Here is a 20,597-nt window from a genome sequence, read left to right on the forward strand (position 1 = left end):
TTTAAATTGAAACTTTTGTTAGGCACTCTTCCGGTAATGCCTCTACTACACGCGCACATTAAAACACCGTGAGGCCTGGCTTGACTGTCGTTTCTGAAGTGGTGGCTGGCTTGACCGCAGTTGTATTTGATAAGATAGTAAAATATGTACCGTGGCTCCTTGAGATAAGTAGCAGTTTATATGCGTCTCAAGTTCATGTTTGCCCACTGACGCTACATCAGAAAAAAAATCAGGATTAAAATAAAGCATGTTTCGTAGCGAAAAAGAATACAGGCCTACATGCAGAAAATACACAACACATCTACTGAGCACATGAAGCCCCAAAAACAAGAAAATATGTAATGAATATGTAAGGTCAATACAATTAGCGTTTTCCCACAAGTTACTATGCTGTACAAAAGATACACAGTATATTAACTTCGTTTTGTCCTGAATAGAATACATATGGGCAGGTATTCAATTGGTCCAATACTAGAACAGATTGGTGTTTTCCTTCAGTCTAGGGATCAGTGACTCATTAACTGTTATAGAGCAAAATACAACTACGCGTTCTTTAGGTTCACGTGGAGGAGCGGTAATAAAGAGCAAGTTTGATTAACTATGAAACCAACAGATCATCTTCGGGCTCTTTTTCCTCTTCTGAAGGTCAAATAAAGAGATTTTAGAATCAAGAAAATCCATCATAGTTAAACCGAATAACCGTAAACTTCAGAACTATAAAGAAAATATGATTGTGTAAACATTTAAAATATCGGGGCTAATTTTGAGGAGGTTTACAATGTAACTGATTTAACATGAAATACTTTCAAAGATTTATTTATGAGGCGGTCATACTAAATTAAAACAATATCAATTTAAACAAGCAGTTTAAATAAAAATGATTTTATTATGAATCAGAACATGCCATGGCAAACTGATACACTTAAGTGGACTCTGCGTCCTACAAAGTAAAAAACAAAACTGTTCACTGTCTTGTTGAACATAACTTTTTCAATCCATAAAGCATGATGAATATTTCTAAACTGGAAGTAGTCTCCCTCTTTTTCAAGGAGAACTCATCATAGTGCAACAACAAGTTACACAAGCAGTCTCTCAATGGCCATCTGGACAGACTGAATCTGTGGTTTGAGCTGAGACCCCTCCTTTATGGTGACTGAGGTAGCAATGACGGGGCGTGACACCCCACAGGCTCGGCCCAGAGCCTGCTTAGAGCGAACAAACACATACGGCACGTTCTTGTCCTCACACAGCAGAGGCAAGTGGAGGATGATCTCCAGTGGTTCAGCATCAGCAGCCATCACTATAAACTCAGAGATTCCTCTGTTCAGAGTCTTAGTGGCTGGGGGAAAAGTAGATCAAGGTTAGTATTTCCATCAGAGATTTAATAAATCATATTTACAGTAGCTTTGAAGTTTGTTGACCCCAGTTCAGAAGTAAAACTCAGGTTTTCATGCCATACCAAAATGTGGCACACTGTGATGTCATATCCTGCATTTAGTTGTTTATTCAAACGAGTTGTATTAAGTAAAGTGGTAATAAACGTGATTAAATGCTATTTGAAGCAGTTGCTGGTGTGCAGACTTTATCTTCCTTTTGCTTTTATTTTTCTGTACAGCGATTTGGAAGTGCCTGGTCAATAATTAATTCAATCAGACAAAAACCAATATTATCTTATGGGATAAAACAGGCACCATTGTCTGCAATGTCACAAAAACTACCTCGAAACAGAATTTCAGCAATCAAATGTGAAAAACTAAAATATAATATTAAATCTATCAATCAACAACAACAAATTTTCACTGATTTAGTGTATTATCCTAAGTGACTTTTCTTAGACTGGTTAGGGTTTTAAAATGCACATTGAAGCCATATGAGAAATCCAATGTTTACTTGGTCTTAAGCACGTTGTAACCACGTTTTCATGCCAACGTGATGACGCATTTCAGCATTATGCTTTCAAATGGCTACCTTCTGTGAACCAACTATTAAGTCTACATCTTGAGAGAAGATCGTGCTTTTTCTTACCTTCATTAGCCCCCTTTCTCAACTGTTTGTAGTTGGAGGCTTGCTGCACCAGGTCCAGGATGGTCTTGGTCAGCGTGGCGTCGGCCAGCGGGTAGGCCTTCGGGTTCACTTGAGGTTCAGTCTGGTCAAAGAAAACAAAAAACAAATGCACCATTTTAACAACGGGAACATAACATTATGTGAGAAAACACGAGGATATAACTTATGCGAAGTTATTCTGTTATGAAGCCTATTTTCTATGGCTAGCTAACAGCCAGCTAGTCTGTTAGCGTATGACTTAATTCAGAACTCACCATTGTGAAGTGTTTTTCTCGTGTTCCGGCCCTCTCGGCGAAATGCTTCACGGAGGACTATTTACTCTTCCTTGGATATGAAGGAGAAACAATACAAAATATATAGGTTTAGTGTAAGCTATATTTTTGTTACGCTAAGAACTCCCTAAGCACATCTACATGCAACCAGTTCAAACGTTTACCACACGTGTGAGCTACAGCACATGCGCACTGGAAAACCACCGAAAAGAGAGAGGAAATGTTGTTTTTTAGGCGGGGATGGGCGGGGCTTTTTCTACTTTTTTTAGTACCATCTTTATTGACAATTTCAACATATACAAAAGGTTAATACAAACCATAGACTGTAAAAATATACAAACTCTTAAAAGGATAAACAAATAACAACAAAATTAATGACAGACGAAAAAACACTTATTTCGTTAAAATGAACTGAGACTGTTGAACATATTTTTTATTTCAAGTGTGTTTCTTAGCTACTGTGTCATGTTGTAGATGTACTTTATTTACAACCGTAACTTATTTTACTATATTTCTCATATACTAATTGTTACTCTGTACTGACTTTACATTAATTCATTTAAGTGTTTTATATTTGCTCAATATGTTAGCTAAATCTGTAAGTTTTTCTGTCGTGTTGTACTTTTCGTTTAATATTAACGTTTTATATTTTGACACACTACGTTATGCCAAATGTAATATTATATAAACGTGGCACAATTTTGGGGTTTATTGTGGAGAGAAAGCAGAACATATTTGGATGATTCTTGCATCATTGAAAAATCTATGTCAGGAATAAATAATCAAAAAAAGTTTTTCATACACGTGAAATAAACTGATTTCAATTTAATTCATGGCACTGGATGTGGCTCTTCGTCTCCACGGCAACAGAGGGCGCAGGCTCACTGGCTCTGCGGTACTTTTGAGAGCGAGAAAATCGCAGGGCATTCTGGGTAGGGCACTTTCACGTCAGCCATATTGTTCTGTCGTCCTGATAGAAGCAGAGAGGGAAGATGAAGGGGATTCGGGGAATCAGTCAACTCTCGGTAAGAACTGTTCAAACTTATCTCACATGTATGTGTTTTAAGAAACACGTCAGAAACGCTGCTTGTTTAGTTTTTATTTGTGTTTCTTGGACGGAGTTGGAATGTCGGACCGTGTCAGGACAAGGTGTGATGAAGATCAAACAGTCAGCTGAAGCCTGTCACCACTAGCTCTGAAGTAACATACAATAAACCAGCCCAAAACGTATCATAATGTACACCTGTTATTACACAGTAAATCTACTCCTGTACAACCAGATAAACTAATCTGAACTGGGCTCAACAAGTCCGTAAAATAAGAGCATTTAACTGTAAGAAAGAGCTAACAGTTAGCTTCTTGTAGAGTTTGTTTTCCATGTTTGCTGAATCTTTAGCTTACAAAGCATTTCTTTTTAGCAGTACCTTTAATATTGAACTTTAATAACAACGTTAACCTCTATCTTAAAAAATCCTGTAAAGTCATATTTCAAAATAAAAAAAACACGTAAATAACCTATTGCAGGAGGAAAACGTAAATCAATCTACCATTAAAACATTATTGAAAATGTTTGGGGGATGTTTGCATAAAGCCTTATATGTATTTGAAAAGGGGAAACCTAATTTTATGTTTATTCGATATCATTCGTTGTTTTTCTTAGTCATAAAAAGCTTTTTAAAAATCACAAGTTGAGTTTGAGTTTGAAACTGTCAATCAGAAAACACGATTTTTAGGTGAGATGATTTTGTTATATTTAGGTTTATTGATAAAAACTACAACTGTTTGATTTTCTTTATGAACTCCTGCAAAGTATGAAATAAGTAGTTATAAGCAACAAAGTGATTTAACAGCAGTGTCCAGCTACACCTTTGTGTACAACAAAGCTTAAACAGACACTATTTTTATTGCTGAGATGAAGAAAATAGTAGACCAAAAAGAACATTTACTGACAATGCTCCTGATTGTTACTCTTCTAAAACGGCCCCCAGCTCAGTCCACTATCCAGCAACACATTAGCTGTAATATCCCGTCCTCCCATGTTCTCTGTTTTTCCAGACGAGGCTATATGCGGCCCAGGCGGCCCGTAAGGTGGAGTTTGCGGGCGCGGCAGAACCTGTTAAGTTTCAGCCGCAGGATGTGCAGGTCAGTGGTTGTTGATTTGTCTTTCTTCTCCACAGAGACGCTTCTATGCTGCTGCCAGTTCAGGTCAGTCCCTTGCTCAGCCCCTGGCTGGCCTCAAGAGCTCTCCAGGAACTTCCCACTCGTACCAGGATGTCCATGTATGTGTACAGGGCGTGATGGGGATGACTGTGCTGGGGTTGGTTTGTCAAGGCAGGATGGTTTTGTGTTTGAGATTGAGTTGGAATTCCTACAAAAAGACAAATTTTAAGCCTTAGCTGTTTACCTTGTCTTTATGTATCGGCATTGAATGGTAAATAATCATAAAAGACCCTTTAAAGTTAAGATAAGATATCTTTCAGACCAGTAAATATCTCATTTCAATTCCTTCTGTCTAGGTGACCAGACTGCCCAGTGGACTGGTTATTGCCTCCCTTGAGAACTATTCCCCGGCCTCTAAGATCGGAGTGTTCGTCAAGGCCGGCTGTCGGTTTGAGAGCCCTGACGCCCAGGGTGTCACCCACCTCCTTCGACTGGCCTCCAGCCTGGTATGACACTGCATCCTTTGTGTACTTCAGTAAAGTTTTGTCAAATGCCTGTTAATGATTTTGTATCACCAGTAGGTACGTTTTGTGTTCCACCAGTTACATAGTAGTGTTATGAATGTACACACTCATGATTTGTTGCTGAGTGAATACATCCCTCCTGTCTCAGCTTGGTGTAAACTCAGAATTATTTGTACTTTTCCAGACAACTAAAGGAGCCTCAGCTTTCAAGATCTGCCGCGGCGTGGAGTCAGTGGGGGGCAGCTTGAGGTCAGTAACCTTAAAGACACGTCAGGATGGATAACAAGTTCTTTCTATGTCACAGGCTTTTATTTGGATTCCTAAACATTTGTGTTTTTTTGCAGTGTGACTTCATCCAGGGAGAACATGAGCTACACAGTTGACTGCTTGAGAGATGACATGTGAGTCTTTGGATAATGACAACTTTTGTAGAAATGAACACCCGAGTGTTTGGTCCACAGGAGTGTGTTCTGGACTGGAGTTGTGGCTCGGATCTCTTTCTGATTTCTCCATTTTACTTACACCCCTTCATCATTTCTCTTCAGTGACACGGTCATGGAGTATTTGATCAATGTGACCACAGCTCCAGAGTTCAGACCATGGGAAGTGTCAGACCTCACACCTCGGGTGAAGATGGACAAGGCCCACGCTGCACACAGTGCCCAAACAGGTAGACCTCCATTTTCATTGTAGTGTCCATTTGAGGGTGTAAAGCCTAGTTTATACTTCCGCGTCTACGCCGTGAACGCGGACCGTACACCGTAGCCTGACGCATACCTCCAAAAAAATCCTGAACCGCAAGGACTGTGATTGGTCCGCTCAGAACATCATATCCGGCAGCTGCTTTTCCGGTCACAACGGAAATATTAGAAGGCTGTATGTGGTGAAGAAAATCGGCCCATTGACATTAAAAAGTAGCAAAAGTGCATTTCTTCATCCAGGTTCGTCAGTGGGCTAATGAGTGCGTTTAATTCACCCGTTTGTCAGCCTCGATTTGTTTAGTGGTTGGACAGACCTCCGCAAACCTCTGACACCACACAAAGACACAGCCACACCCCTTAGCGGCTTGGCGGCGAATTGCAGAGCAACGAGTTACCTCAACGCAGACGAATGCTCAATGGCGGCGTCGGGTCGACGCCGTAGGCACGCCGTCGACCCGACACAGAAGCATAAACTAGCCTTAATGGTATGGACGTTTGTACTGAACTGTCTCCTTTAAACGGCACAGTTCAGTGAATGCAGTCTTACGACGAATGCGTCTGAGGGTAGAAAGAAAACATGGCAGGATCACACAGCACAAGTTTGAGCTTTGACGTCACAATATTGCAGTTCGTCATCGTTCCTCTCTCCGTCTTCTTCAGGTGTGGTGGAAGCTCTTCATGCAGCTGCCTACAAGAACGCTCTCTGTAACTCCCTGTACTGTCCCGATCACATGGTCGGCAACATCCAGTCTGAGCATGTAAGGGTTTCTTCTGTGTTTCTCCTGTAAGGCTGCTGTCGCTCATGCCCCATTTTAAAGCCTTTTTCACATTTTTAATTTCCTCCAGCTGCACCAGTTTGTTCAGAACAATTTCACAAGTGCAAGAATGGCTCTTGTTGGACTTGGTAAGGACCTTTATATCTTTTAGTAACAAACTGATTCTGTTTTAACTTGATGTTTATACATAATCATAGCGATCCATAAAGAGAAAAAAATTTAATCCTTAAAGTTTTTCCGTCCTTCCCTCAGGTGTCGACCACACAGTGCTGAAGCAAGTTGGGGAACAGTTCCTTAACATCCGCAGCGGGGCAGGCACCACGGGAGCCAAGGCTCAGTATCGTGGAGGTGAGCTAAGCTTGCATAGCAAAGAATCTGCATGTTTTCTGCTCACAGCTTGCTACTTTTTCTTTTTTTTGCAACTTTGTATTTATTGAGAAATCCAAACGCACAAAAACATTTTTTTTATAGGAAATCAATAGAGTACAGAAAAAATATTTTTTTTGTGAGAGAAAAACAAAATGACAGACAGACACCTCACATAAATAACCACACGTATAACACCCAGAACAACAGCAACAACTAGGAAAAATAAAATGTGAGACAAAACAAAAATGACACACTCATCATTAATGACATAACCGTTATTTTTGATCAGTATTTCATCAATTTATGCAACCACAATGTTTACAATGTCTACATTATCTAAATGAAAAATTAAGATTTAGCTTGCTATTTTTTCTATTGCTTAAATTCTTCCTACCAAATCATATAAAACACCTTGTATTCCTTCATGTAGGTGAGGTCCGTCTGGCAAACACCAGCAGCCTGGTCCACTCGGCTGTGGTGAGTCAGTCAGCAGCAGCAGGCAGCAGCGAAGCTCTGGCCTTCAGTGTCATGCAGCATTTACTGGGAGCTGGTTCGCATGTCAAGAGGGGATCCTGCGTCTCAAGCAAACTGGTTCAGGGTGTTTCCAAGGCAACTGCTGACCCCTTTGATGTGAGTGATTCTCAGATTTCAGTTTGAGTTAAATTCTTTTAATAAGGGTTCATATGGAAGGCCTAAATGGAAAACAATAAAACAAATTCCTTTTTTTGCTTCACAGGTGAGTGCTTTCAACGCGAGCTACTCTGACTCTGGTCTGTTTGGGATCTACACCATTTCCCAGACTGCAGCAGCTGGTGATGTGAGTTTCTAACAACTGTGATGAGTCTTTTTATTGATTCATTCTCAACAAAAGTGAAGCAGAATTTGTAAAGTGACAATGGTTACATGTTTGATGCAGTCTCCATCCTCTTGTGTCTCTGCAGGTGATTAAAGCAGCTCTCGCTCAGGTCAAAGCTGTTGCTGATGGAGGAGTCACAGCTGCTGACCTCACCCGGGCCAAGTAAGACTAACAAATCGCAACTACGCATTGAGGAGTACATTTTATTATGTCTTTAGTAGTTTTACATATAACCTCAATGTTTGTTGAATTGTCAAAAAAAACTCAAGTAGTTTTGTCGTAGTAGCTCTAACAGTTGATGGGAAATCTCTGCATTTATATGCTGTTAATGTTACTAAAAGTGAGTAAGCAGTGAAATCATTAGTCTCACATCAAATAACATTGATTGATACATGTCTGTCAGAAGCAGATTAGCTTAGCATAAAGACAGCAATCCTGGCCCTGTTGCAAAAACAAGAAATCTTCTCACATTGAACCGCTATTTAAAAAGGGGTTGACAGTTTTTAGTCTTTTTTAAGACAGGCTACCTGTTTCCATCAGTATACGATGTTAATGCTATGCTGAGTTGGCTCACGTAACTTTTCAGATTTCACAAAAGGTTAAAAAAAAAAAAAAATACAGAGAAAAATCATGAGGTGTGCAGGTAGCATTGCGGTTAGTGCCGATGCCACATGTATAGAGACTGGTCCTCTGGGTGGCTCAGGTTCGGGTCCTACCTGTGGCTCTATTCTTGTATGTCATTCCCCTCTCGCTTATTCCAATTACAAAACGTTTAAAACTTCACGGGTAGAATCATATAAGTGTTTAAGGCTGGTGTTGTGTATACATACATTTGCCACCAAGAACTCAAAAGCTAAATCTGGTTTCTTCCTAATGACGCTGTTCCTTCAGTTGCCACTTGCTGCCATCATTTGCTTTCTCTAGGATGAAGCCATACCATAACTGGTCCATTTTCACTTTATAATAATTTCCATGACATAGTCCATAGAAACAAAAAAAGGAACTTTCTAACAGATGGCATGTTCCCTCTCCTACTAAAAGTCACAGAGAAATTAGATCAAGTTCAGTCTTCTCTCATTTGTTGGTATGATTATGGCTCATGATGCTCTTGACTTGTCATCTCTGCAGGGCTCAGCTGAAGGCACAGTTCCTGATGTCTCTGGAGACATCAGAGGGTCTACTGGAAGCCATGGGTACTCAGGCTCTGGCTGAGGGATCTTACTGCTCCCACGAGGAAATCTCCAAACAAATTGATAATGTTTCCCTGACTGATGTCGCAGACGTAAGACATTTGGTTGATGTCAAAGAAGGGATGTAATCCCTTTATAAATGAATTTTAGTTCACTCTCCATTATTTATTTTTTTTTATTCATAAAATGTAATTTTACATTTTTATAGCCTTCTTAATTATTTTTTTTCCTTTCCTAGGCTGCCAAGAAATTTGTGTCCGGTAAGAAGACTATGGCATCCAGTGGAAACCTCGTAAAAACTCCCTTCGTGGACGAGATCTAAAACCCTCCCTGTCACCTCGTACTGTACTCTGACTGCAAAGCAGAATTTATTTCCTTGACAGAAAAAAAGCAGAAGTTTTCATCACTTTTTTGAAATGCTGTGGCTCTGAAATGTATAATGTCATAGCACCACTCGGTATTTATAGGTGTTGTAACAGTATATTTTCAGGTAATGCTGAAATGTTGTGCTCCTCTCATCTGTCCACAGTAACTGTATAGCTGATGTAAAATACTGAATAAATTCTATCTACCTTACAGAGGGATTTATTGTTATGTTCTATGTCTTAGATTCTATAAGTATGTGTAGCAAAACAGTTCTTACTAATGTTCTTACACGTGCACTCATGAACATTTCAGACAATTGGTCTCGGAAATCCCCCGCTGTTAATACCTGCCTCATTGCTTTCCTAGTGGAATGAGGGGGACGGAGAGGGGTCTCAGGAGGCATGACATGCAAAATGGACCTGCTTAGATTGTAGATGAGCAGCAGAGTGATTCTACAATGACGTTGTTGCCGTTACATTCTGAAGATGCCACATGTAGTTCAACAGTAAGAGCAGAGAGGAGAGCACACAGGAGAGCAGAAAACACTGAAGCCGTTTCATTAAAAACATCTTTTTCCATACAAACCAACAAATTAAATGATAGTATAGAGTCAATGTGGAGGAGTCCAAAAAGGGTTTGAAATCATGAAAAGTTTAAACAAATGGAGCTCCAAAGCAGCTTAAACTAAGTGAGGCTGATAAAACGTGTCGAAACAGTCAGTGTGTATGTGGGATATTTCGGTTTTTTTTTAGTTTCATGTTTTTTATATTACTGTGAAGTTTTGTTTTAAATATTAAAATGTCTTGTTACTCGTTCCACCTACACTTATGCACAGCACACCTTTCATAATTTGTGATGATGTAAAAAACGTACAAGCCGCGTCCGCTGGTCACGACATTTCTCGCGATAGTTGCCCACGACAGCCATGGAGACGTGAACTGGCTGGATTTTAGTTTCCATTGCCGAGAGGAAATCACCCGTCTTGCAGGAAACACTCACGTTACGTCCAAGAGGGTTGTTAAAGAACTGAAGAGACAGGTTTCTGCTCGCGAGAGAAGATTTAAAGCTCCAGAAAAGCGTTTTAATGTGAGCATGTGCAGCGTTTTACTGTGTGTGCGGCTCCACGGGGAAGACCCAGCTCCATGCAGACTCAGGAAATAAGTCGACTGCATGCACGAATCCATCTATATCGCTTGGGATTTGACTAGCAATTAAACAAAAACAAATAGGAAACATCAGGGTACAACTTGCACCTGCTTCCTGCTAATGTGAGTGGGGATGCATCCGGAGCGAAGTTACCCATGATCCCGGGCTGCGACCCTCTCCTCCTGGGCTGGAGAGGAGCCAGCAGGTCGCCCCACGTCCTCCGGCTGTTTTTTTGGACTTGTGTTAGGGGTGTCATTTATAATTCCACTAACAAACTGCATGTATTACCTCCAGGGAAAGGGACACAACGTGCGTACAGGATGTAGACCGAACTGAGTCCCAAACGGAACACAAGCTGGGATGACGATGGAACAAGAGATTCGGCTTTAAGGTTTTTGACTGCTGGATGTCCCGCCTCCCTCCAGGTGAGACAGAGGCACACATACACCCTGTGTTCATCCTGTTCCCAGAGACATGGATAAACTCACCGTGATCTCAGGATGCCTCTTCCTCGCTGCAGACATCTTTGCCATCGCCAGCATCGTCAACCCGGACTGGATCAGCACCGGAGACTCCGCTGGTAGGATGGTTTTTATTTCTTTATTTTGTATAGCTCTTCTAAAGAAATAAAAACTATATTTATTGTTTCAAGTTAGGCTATGTATTTAGGTGGTTTATTGTGATGATTTAACCCTAAATGAAACATAGACTGACAGATAGCAGTAAAACCCCATTGTTGTTAGAGGTCTGTAAACATGGCATATTTTGAAAGAGTGACTAGACTGAGATTTCAACTGATTTCAAACATCTGAAAGGCAACAACTGCACACAAACTAACACTTTCCGATGGAGTGTGTGACTTTTAACCCCTTAATGTAGGCTACATAGGCTATAGGCTATATCCTAACTGTCCTCTGTGGGAGACATGTCCTGTACTCTACATGTATGTTTTAGCATTTTAAAAAACCCGTTTTTTTTCTGAGTCAGCTTCATAATTTTAGCCATTAAACTCAAATTAACGTACATAAACACTTCTTTCTACCAAAGTTTAAACCGATTTTGTCATGGCATGTTTAATTTCCGTTTGTTGTTTTGGTTTAGTTTGGTTGAAAGAGGAATGGATGGGGACATTTTGTTGAAGCACATTTGTGCTTCAACAAAATGAAAGTTTTAATCCTTTCATCAGAAGGTGACCATAGTTGTATGTTTGTGAGTTACCAAAACGACCATCAGTCAAATCTGATCATACCATGCTATCTTTGCCCTCATGAAATGTTTGTTTGTTTCTTTTTTCTCTCTAAGACACGCAGAATAAATAAAGCACTCTTATAACATGGGTATTCGTTTTGGTAAGGGTTTGGCGTACAACAGAACCAGAGCCAACAGTTTTAGAAGAGGAACTCTTCTTCCCTGTCAAATCTGGGTTCCTACATTATCAACAATGCATTTTACAAACGTATAGGTAGAGTTTGAAGGTGTTCTATGCTAGCAGCTGCTCACCATAATCAAGATGAGGAGTTCACTTACATTAGACTATATTAGGCTCACTTTCTTCTCTGCACAACCTTTTTTTTAATTTTCAAACCATTTTCAAACCACACTCCCAACTTAGACTCAAGTGACATAACATCACTTGAGGCATTTTATCAAATGTCAAATCAAACCTGAGGCAACAGAATGCTCTACACAGCTAACCAACTAAAGATAATTTCACAAGGTTGAGTGTTTCCTATTCATTCAGTCAGAGATATGACGATAATAATAATGGTAAAGAAAAGACAAGAGTAATGTTTTAGGCCTTACAGATAAATTCATTATGCACCACCAGGTTCAAATGATTGTTAGGTCAGAAATGATGTTCCTGTACTACATGGTTTTATTTTAGCTTGCTTGAATGAATGAAATCAATAAAAAAAAGTTGATGCTCAGGATTCAAAATATTCTTCATCAGCAGTAGGGTTATTTAACAGTTCAGCCAATAATCACTACCACTGTATTTAAGCATTGACACGGCCTACTGTCTTCTATTTAACAGTCAGCCTCCATTGTTATTGCAAAAGAATAATATTCAGATGCAAAGTCCAAAAGCTAAACTTTGACTGTAACTGATGCAACCTGCAAACAAACCTCTTCAGTATATGCACAGCTGTGTGAGGTTATGGCCATCCGAATGCCGCTCGTTTTTGGGTCTTGTTTGTTGTAAAAAATACATAAATAAATAAATAAATAAATAAAAGGCTTCAGCAACAATTTCAGTAAGTAACTAGCAGTTCTCTTGAACTAAAGTATGAGGTGTTGTGAAATTATTGTACTTACTTAACTAAAAGCCCATTTTTCCTGTTTAATTATCCAAGCAGTAATCACCTGAAGGCAGGAAGTGAAGATGTTTGACTGTTAATTAGGCCTCCTGGGAGAGTAATGTTTTCCGCCTGGAGAATAAAAGCTCCTCAGGCTCACTCGTCATGACGTATTTTATTTTGGCTGTGAGTGCTCAGTGTATATGTAGTGGTCAAAGGCACAGAGAGAAGCATTGTGGGAAAATGAGCGGTTCATATATTTGTGTTAAAGTTTGCCTCTACATTAAGCTCATCATTAAGATCTCTAGATGTATTTAAACAAAATGGAATCCAAACTTCTTTTAGCTTCTCTCTCTCTCTGTCTCTCTCTCTCTCTCTGTCTCTCTCTCTCTCTCTCTCTCTGTCTCTCTGTCTCTCTCTCTCTCTCTGTCTCTCTCTCTCTCTCTCTCTCTCTCTCTCTCTCTCTCTCTCTGTCTCTCTCTGTCTCTCTCTCTCTCTCTCTCTCTCTCTCTCTCTGTCTCTCTCTCTCTGTCTCTCTCTCTCTCTGTCTCTCCCTCACTCTAAGTGAAGCTGCCTGACATTATGTGACAATGTTTGTTACTGAAGTGTTTAGTGGAGAGATTTGACAGCAGGAACTTCTAGGTTAGAGAAGTGTTCACAAAGTTCCCACAGAAACAGTCACACAGACTTCTCACAAATGTGCACACAAGTGCAGTGGCAAAAATCTTATATCACACTTGGAGGCTCACTGAGATGTAAACAAATGAAACCATTGCCATATGGTTGTTCGGATGGAAATCCCCACTCTCTACTTTTAGTTGACCTTTTTAGGGATTAAATAGTAAGAATATAATATCACTTACACCTTTATCATTATTATTATATATATATATTTATTTTTGGGGGGGGGGGGGGGGGGTGGGCTTGTTAAGTCTTAGTAGAGCAGAGAGGAGATATTGGGAGGAGAGAGGAGGGAATGACATGTGGCAAAGGGTTGGAGTTGAACCCGGGCCATCCACTTTGAGGACTATAGCCTCTTTGCATGGGGCGCAGGACATCATTGCTAACGCTATCCTAGTCTAGCTTTAATTAGTTTTGGTCATTCTTGTCCCTTAAGGCACTGAACCCCGACCTGCTCAGCAGCCAACAGATCAAGCAGCATTATTGTGTAATATTGAAACTACAGTTAAACTGAGTTAGATCACGTACATGCTCAGCAGACAAACAATGATGAAACAAAACGTGTTGGAAATTTGACTTTCAACTAAATCTGAACACATTTTCTTCACCCTGTTTGGACTGGACCACTCCTTTTGGGCTTCTGGTGAACCGTCATTCCATTTTTAACAAACAATCATTGCTTGAGAAAAGAAACAAAACCATCGGCGAATAACGACATATCTGGAACAGTGTTTCCAGCGTAGCCACCTCCACCGGTGTAGGCCTTCTGACCATGACTTTAAGTTGAGAGGTGAGTATGGAGTTTGTGTCGGGTCACATTGTCTAAAAGCAGATTGTTGGGTGATTTCAGTGTTTGCTCACTGATTTAGCATTTTTATGCTGTAAATAGCAAAAACCCTTCATAAAAGGGATCGGTCTTATCATGGAAGTGTCATGTCTATCAATGTTCTCGTAACTGTAGCTAATTTTTAAGTTTTGTCATTGCACATACCATTGTCATAATCAGTTAAGTGCAGATATCAGGGACTTTCCTTAAATTATACCATAATAAACTCACTTCAATAAGACTTAACATAGAACCCCCACTTGTGTTGAAACCACAACAATGACCAACAAACACAGTTTGATTGTTTTCATGTATTTGACCCTTTTCCTTCAGTTGCAGTACCATTTATTACCACATGTATTTACATATGTTAACCTTCTAAAATAAACTCTCATGTCCCTTTTCTCTTCCTTTTTACGTCTTTGTTGAGTGCAAAAAGAGGGAACAGGATGTCTGATGTGTAGAGGGGTGAATCGTCAGCCTGCAGCAGGCTGTGGTCCAGGCCTGATTTTCCCACCACTCTTCTTCCGTTATCATTGACCAGTACCACACCCATGATCAGGAACTGAAGCCATTTCAAAGCCAATGATTAATATTTAAAGGCCTGATTGTATTTTGAAGCTTTGACGTCGTAGTTTTAAGTGGAAAAGTGTGGGAAGTGTTTTTACAATTGTCTGGGTTTTTTTTTTCTTAAGCTTTATTTTGTCCCCGTTTTACACCCTTTCGTCATTATGTTGTTTAAATAATACTCAACCATAATGTGAATCAACCAGCTAAAGTACAAGATGTTTATTCAGAAGACATTTATGCATTTTTACTCCCTAATTACAACATTTAAAGCGCCTCTCTAGGTTTGTCCTGCACTCTTTGTGATATTGGTGTCTTGTCATTTTGGCCCATTATAATAATTATGTTAGCTTGTTTTTATATTGTCCTGAATAAATCCATAAAATTGTGTAAATACTCCTCCATCTGCTTGTCGGGCTCTAACCGCCTGCTAAAGATAAGTAAGAAAAAGGAGGGAGACACGAGAATAAATTAAAGTGTGGGAGGATTTAATTATGCATGTATTTGCTGTGTGTTGTGAGGAGTCTTGTGTGTAGTCGGACTGGATGCAGAGTTTGGCTGATGCAGATTACTGATTTGTGTGTGCCCACCTACAGTCAACTGATATCACCCACCAGGGGTTTGTGCTACAGGAGGAGGCCTGTTGCTTTTGCAGGGTCATTGATTTATTTTTGATTTATTTATTCATTTTCTTTATTTTGTAACTGCTGTTAATCCGACACTTTGTCGTTCTGTGTCTCGGTTTGGTGGTTCATGTAAGGAGCCTGAACCTTTTTGGACGTCATACATGAAGCAAAAGGCGATGTGAGGAAACAGAAGGACTCTTGGGAGTGAATGATGTCATATGTTGCTGGGCATAAAACTGAGTTTGTTATGAAATAAAGTAACATAAATGTCTGCGGTAATGCCAGCGACTTGTATGTTGTTATAAGATGACTTTTCTTAAAACAGTTTTCAGTAGATTTTTCATTCATCTTCAGCATCGTCCTTTGATTTTTTCACTGATCCTTGCAACATGAGTCTGGTTGTTTGTGAATTTTATTTTAATGAGTCATGTAGCATATTAACAACTTCATCTTTGAGTTACTCGTTTTGTGCACTCGCGGTCTCTGTACCTCCTGAGTTTCCGTAGCTCCTTCCGTCTGTCCCTCACATTGCCGTTTTGCATTGTTGAGGAGCAGAGATGCAGATGTCCAGAAGACAAATGAATGTTTTGTCTTCTGCAGAAAATAAAGAGCTGAACAACAAAAGCTATATCACGTCCTTCACTGCCATGACCACATCTGTTACAGAGGCATCTAAAACATAAGCATCTTAAAAGTCAAGAGGACAGACATGACAAAGATTGACTTTTACTTTCTACAAATCTGCATCCTGATGTTATATTTGGCAAAACATCAGATCTGTTAATTGCAAGTAATTAGATTTCTTTTCTGGTTTCAGCCCCTTTGTATTTCCAGATCAACTCAAACACACTAGAAACAGATGAATGGGTGTTACTCCAGGGGATATAATAATTTATATTTCACTTTACTGTTGATCTGAAAATGTGGTTGCCTCTGAAGATGCTTACTGGACTGTAAACAATGAGCACACAGAAAAGGAAGTTTTGTCTGGTAGTCTTTTCTGCAACAGCTGGTTACACCCACATCACTTAGAAGTTGGCTGTCATTCCAAAAAGCTTACATCATCAACGGGTGATAAGGGTTTTGTTTTTTTAAAGCTTCCGGTTCAACAAATTACAGAGACATTTGGTATGTCATGATTTAGAAGCAAATCAAATTTCGAGTCAAGTTTTCTAATGGATTGTTGTTAGACAGAAAACTCAATCACACAGGAAGTCTTTTTGTGAAACTTTTATCCCTCTCTGTCTTCATGCAGGCTCTCTGACTGTTGGATTGGTCCGACAGTGCCAGACCATCCATGGCAGAGACCGTATCTGCATCCCCCCACAGCTTCCCCCAGAGTGGATCACCACCCTCTTCTTCATCATCCTGGGCATCATCTCCCTGACTGTCACCTGCGGGCTGCTGCTGATGTCGCGCTGGCGCCGTGAGGCTGCCCGATATGCCCGATGGATCGCATTCACTGGGAGTAGGTTCTCGTAATATTTTAAAATCCTTTTTTTTAATGTAAAAAAGAGTCAACACGAGTCTTTGAACCATCACATGTTTCATTAAAAGAATGAAAGAATCAGTTTACAAATCCTAACCCTGGTCTTATATTTCAATGGCAACATTGTTTTGATATCATAATAAACAGCCAAAAGAAGGGACTGCTCAGAGGCTGCAATAATTGAGAAGAGAAGGTTTCTATTTATACAGCAAAAAGACAGTTTGTTTAAAAGAGATTTCTTCACTAAAAAAAATATGAGAAAGAGGGGAAATTACTGTATGTATCCAACATCGATCAGATTAGAATTGCTCTCTTTAAAATTACATATATTCATTTGCATCTCAACATCTCTTATAATCTCATTTAACTTCACAGTGTATCCTCATGTTGTTTATGATGGTTTTTAATTTACAGTTAAAATTTCAAACACCCATTACTTTAGCAATTTTGAACAATGAAACCATTTTTTTTAAGCTGTTAACCATTTTATATTTTTTTTATCCATTACTTTGAGACTATTCACTATTAATCCATTCAATTAAAATATTTCACAATTCATCTGTTTTCAGTGGATTATCACATCCTCTGAGTTTATAAACTATTTATCCAGCAATTGATTCTGTTTCTTGATTGATTTGCGCCATGCCTTCTGGTATATAGGATTATATATTGTGTTATGCAACTGTAAAGCTATTATATTGAGTTACTGCTCTAACTGTGTATCAGTAACTTAAAGGTGATTTTACAGTTCTCACTGCACGTTACGTTGAGTCAACTTTACTGGTCTGTTTATCCATTTGTTTAAATTCATTTACTATTACTTTAATCTGCCACAAATTTATTTAACGTTTCCTGCAACTTCAACCATTTAGCCATTTTTTTTAGTAAACTGCTTTAAAGCATTATCCATTAAGCCTGCCGTTCCCCCCCCCCCTATTTGTCAAACAATCTTTCATCGTTCTGAGTTACTGTTCTACTTATGTTCTTACCTTTTGTTTTCCTTTGTCACAGTGGTCCTGTTTTGTATGGCTGCATTGATTTTCCCAATTGGCTTCTACATCAACGAGGTTGGAGGACAGCCATACAAACTTCCTAACAACACAGTGGTGGGCTCCTCATATGTACTCTTCGTTCTTTCCATATTTTTCACGATAGTTGGACTACTGTTTGCTGGGAAGGTGTGCTTGCCTGGCTGACATATTCCTCCTCTTTCTGCATCTTTGGAGAAACATCATTGGAGGCTCATGTTTTTTTAACGAAAGGACGCTTCTGTGGCAGCGACTGAAAACTCTCTTCAAGATATCCGAGAGTGAAGCATTCATTGTTGTGTTTCTCCTTCTGGATCAGGTTGCTTCACTTTAAAGTGAAACTAAAATGTTTTTTTTGTTGGATGTGCAGAGACTGAGCTGGCGGAAAGAGCTCTGCAACAGCCTTCAGTTTTGTCCGTCCTGATGGACAAGTATAAAGTGGTGAGCAGACAGGAGAATATTGAAAATCAAGATAGAAATAAATTAAAATGCTGGGATTTTCAAAAGAGGCCTCCGGTATTATCCATCATCTAAAAGTTTAATGACAGATAACGGATAAGCCCATCTTCTTTAATCCCATCTGAGATGCCTGTTACCGAGATAAGACTGATGTCAGGCTTCTGGCTACACCAAATATTGGCCAGTATTCTCCAATATAATGGAGGTTCTTCCCTGAAACATCAACATGGACACTGTAATATATCACATGAAGTTTAACTTTTTTGACACATTCTATTTATTTGTTTAAATGTTTTGTTCTGTTCTTTTGTAAAGGTATTTTTTATTAAAGGGCCTTAGTATTGCAGCGTTTCCCTGCTTTTGAAATGTGTGGTGAATCACTTTGCCTTAAACAGCTGATGACCTTAAAATAACTCTACATTGTTGAGTATCATGGAATCGATATTAAGATCCTGGAGCTGATTATGTATAAATGATTTTGCAAAAAAAAGAAAAGAAAAAAATAACTTTAAACTTAAAAATGCCATGTGTTTGTTTTTCAAGCTTGTCAATAAAACTCTTATGAGAGTGGGTCATTTCAAATAGGGGTCGCATGTGGTCAGACTCAGAGGGGTGTACTAAGAATTGGGATTATTTGGTTGACAAGGTATGTTAATCCTGAAGGTAGGGTTTTTAATTTCTAAAAGGTGGCTTTAGATGATCTTGATGACTAATTAGCCACAGTAACTCCTGATAACTTTATTTAATACCTTTAAAGACGCTGCCCGAAGAGCTGTAAAAGAACCACTACAATGATACTTTAATAAAACCACATGATTAAATGGTGTAGTTACAATGCAGTGGTAGAGGCTGTATGTATCATGTTGCCTTTTTTTTTTTTTGGCAACAAGAACCGACCTGCATTTAGTTAGCGATGGAAAATCTCAGCTGAAGTATGACTCTTCCTAGTCCCCCCTTTAGAACCTCTGTTACAGCTTTGTTATTATCAGTGATGTAGTGAATGTATTACTCACCTTTTGAAAGATCTTCTGTTGTTCTTAACACTGTATCACATAATGACTGAAACTATGACTAGCTGGTTTTATACATTTTGGAAGCTGATGCCGACTTTATTTCTGTTTAAATGAAGTGACCGCAAGCCTTTTTTTTTTTTTTTTTTTTTTTTTTTCTTATAGCACTGTAATGTTGAATGAGCATGGACGATCTCATGTCATTAAAAGAAATGTTTTAGAAGCTTGATGTTCTTGTCTATTGCATATTAATTTAGTTTAAGAGTATATGGTGATTTTATTCTATGTCAACATAACATAGAATCAACACATCAAAAAGCCAACATGAATTCCTCTGTATATTTGTTTGAAACTTCAGGAGACTAAAAGCTTGTCTCAGTGTAAATTCCTGAAGGCTCAAGGCTAAATGAAAAAGGTATTTTTTTTTTCATAAAGCAAATACTGGAGATACTGTATATGAACTTAATCAACATAAATACTGCTTCCTGCAAATGCTTCTTCCTTCAGCGTGCATCTGCGGTGAGGCAGAGCTTGTTTACTGCAGCTTCACACACCCACTTCTTATCTACTGTGTGCACAGATGCACAGGATGTTTAGGTTGCCATGGGAATGCCTTTGAGGAGTTATTTGTGATGTGTGTTGTTATGAACCCGTTTGCTCTGATTGACAGTTGCCTGAATCAAGTAACGTGTAGATAGTTACCTCCCACCCAAAAGTGAAGTATTCAAACTGCCTTTGACCTTCAAAACAAATCTCCCCTCAAAGAGCTACTACTTTAAACTGTGCAAACAGTTTTCTGTCACTGTGTCAAAATAGTGCTTTTTTTGGCAAATGTTGCAATATTCAGGGCAACAATCAAAAAAAAAAAAAAGGAGACCACAAAGTAATGAATAGCTTCTTTCTATCTGCTGTGGAAAACTGCCAAATAAAGTTGACCACACTTCCTGAGGACAACAAATGACCCATGTTGACATGGTAAAAAAATAGAATCTTTAAATATTGCATAACATTTACTAACCAACTTCTATTAGACATCAGGTTGTATTCATGGCAAAAAAACAACGGTAGAATACATTTGTTACACAAAAATAATGGTTCAGAATAAGACAGAAAGCAACAAAGATGAGCGAATTAAAAGTCCATCTCAGGCTCATTAACACGCCATGTTGAATTGAAACATCACGAGGAGC

General features: G+C 39.2%; 3 protein-coding genes across 8 annotated transcripts; 2 read left to right on the plus strand and 1 right to left on the minus strand.

Annotated features, from left to right (window-relative positions):
• Positions 1-866: 866 nt before the first annotated feature.
• Positions 867-2,568, minus strand: snu13b (SNU13 homolog, small nuclear ribonucleoprotein b (U4/U6.U5)). Its single transcript, XM_079334467.1, has 3 exons — positions 2,319-2,568; positions 2,026-2,146; positions 867-1,339 (listed from the first exon to the last, which is right to left on the minus strand). The coding sequence occupies exons 1-3, from the start codon at positions 2,319-2,321 to the stop codon at positions 1,077-1,079; spliced, it is 387 nt and encodes a 128-aa protein (XP_079190593.1). The 5' UTR covers positions 2,322-2,568; the 3' UTR covers positions 867-1,076.
• Positions 2,569-3,234: 666 nt separating this feature from the next.
• uqcrc2b (ubiquinol-cytochrome c reductase core protein 2b) lies at positions 3,235-9,488 on the plus strand. Of its 3 annotated transcripts, none has more exons than XM_079334180.1 (14): positions 3,235-3,361; positions 4,514-4,615; positions 4,853-5,002; positions 5,205-5,269; positions 5,365-5,421; positions 5,566-5,690; positions 6,382-6,479; positions 6,568-6,625; positions 6,750-6,845; positions 7,297-7,496; positions 7,603-7,683; positions 7,808-7,884; positions 8,851-9,004; positions 9,151-9,488. In XM_079334180.1, exons 1-14 carry the CDS (start codon positions 3,329-3,331, stop codon positions 9,232-9,234), a joined length of 1,380 nt encoding a protein of 459 aa, XP_079190306.1. In that variant the 5' UTR covers positions 3,235-3,328; the 3' UTR covers positions 9,235-9,488. The 3 variants fall into 3 exon arrangements, with proteins under 3 accessions (XP_079190306.1, XP_079190307.1, XP_079190308.1); XM_079334181.1 differs by lacking the exon at positions 4,514-4,615 and adding an exon at positions 4,392-4,478 and having other exon boundaries at positions 3,238-3,361; XM_079334182.1 differs by having other exon boundaries at positions 3,259-3,361; positions 4,514-4,541.
• A 667-nt stretch (positions 9,489-10,155) lies between these two features.
• Positions 10,156-19,636, plus strand: LOC306817304 (uncharacterized protein C16orf52 homolog A-like). Of its 4 annotated transcripts, none has more exons than XM_079334072.1 (4): positions 10,156-10,849; positions 10,924-11,004; positions 16,677-16,889; positions 17,922-19,636. In XM_079334072.1, exons 1-4 carry the CDS (start codon positions 10,831-10,833, stop codon positions 18,104-18,106), a joined length of 498 nt encoding a protein of 165 aa, XP_079190198.1. In that variant the 5' UTR covers positions 10,156-10,830; the 3' UTR covers positions 18,107-19,636. The 4 variants fall into 4 exon arrangements, with proteins under 4 accessions (XP_079190198.1, XP_079190199.1, XP_079190196.1 ...); XM_079334073.1 differs by having other exon boundaries at positions 10,945-11,004; XM_079334070.1 differs by having other exon boundaries at positions 10,159-10,629; positions 10,719-11,004.
• The last annotated feature ends 961 nt before the right edge of the window (positions 19,637-20,597 follow it).

The sequence above is a fragment of the Symphodus melops genome (genome assembly GCF_947650265.1).
Source record: "Symphodus melops genome assembly, chromosome: 21".
Lineage (NCBI taxonomy): Eukaryota > Metazoa > Chordata > Actinopteri > Labriformes > Labridae > Symphodus > Symphodus melops.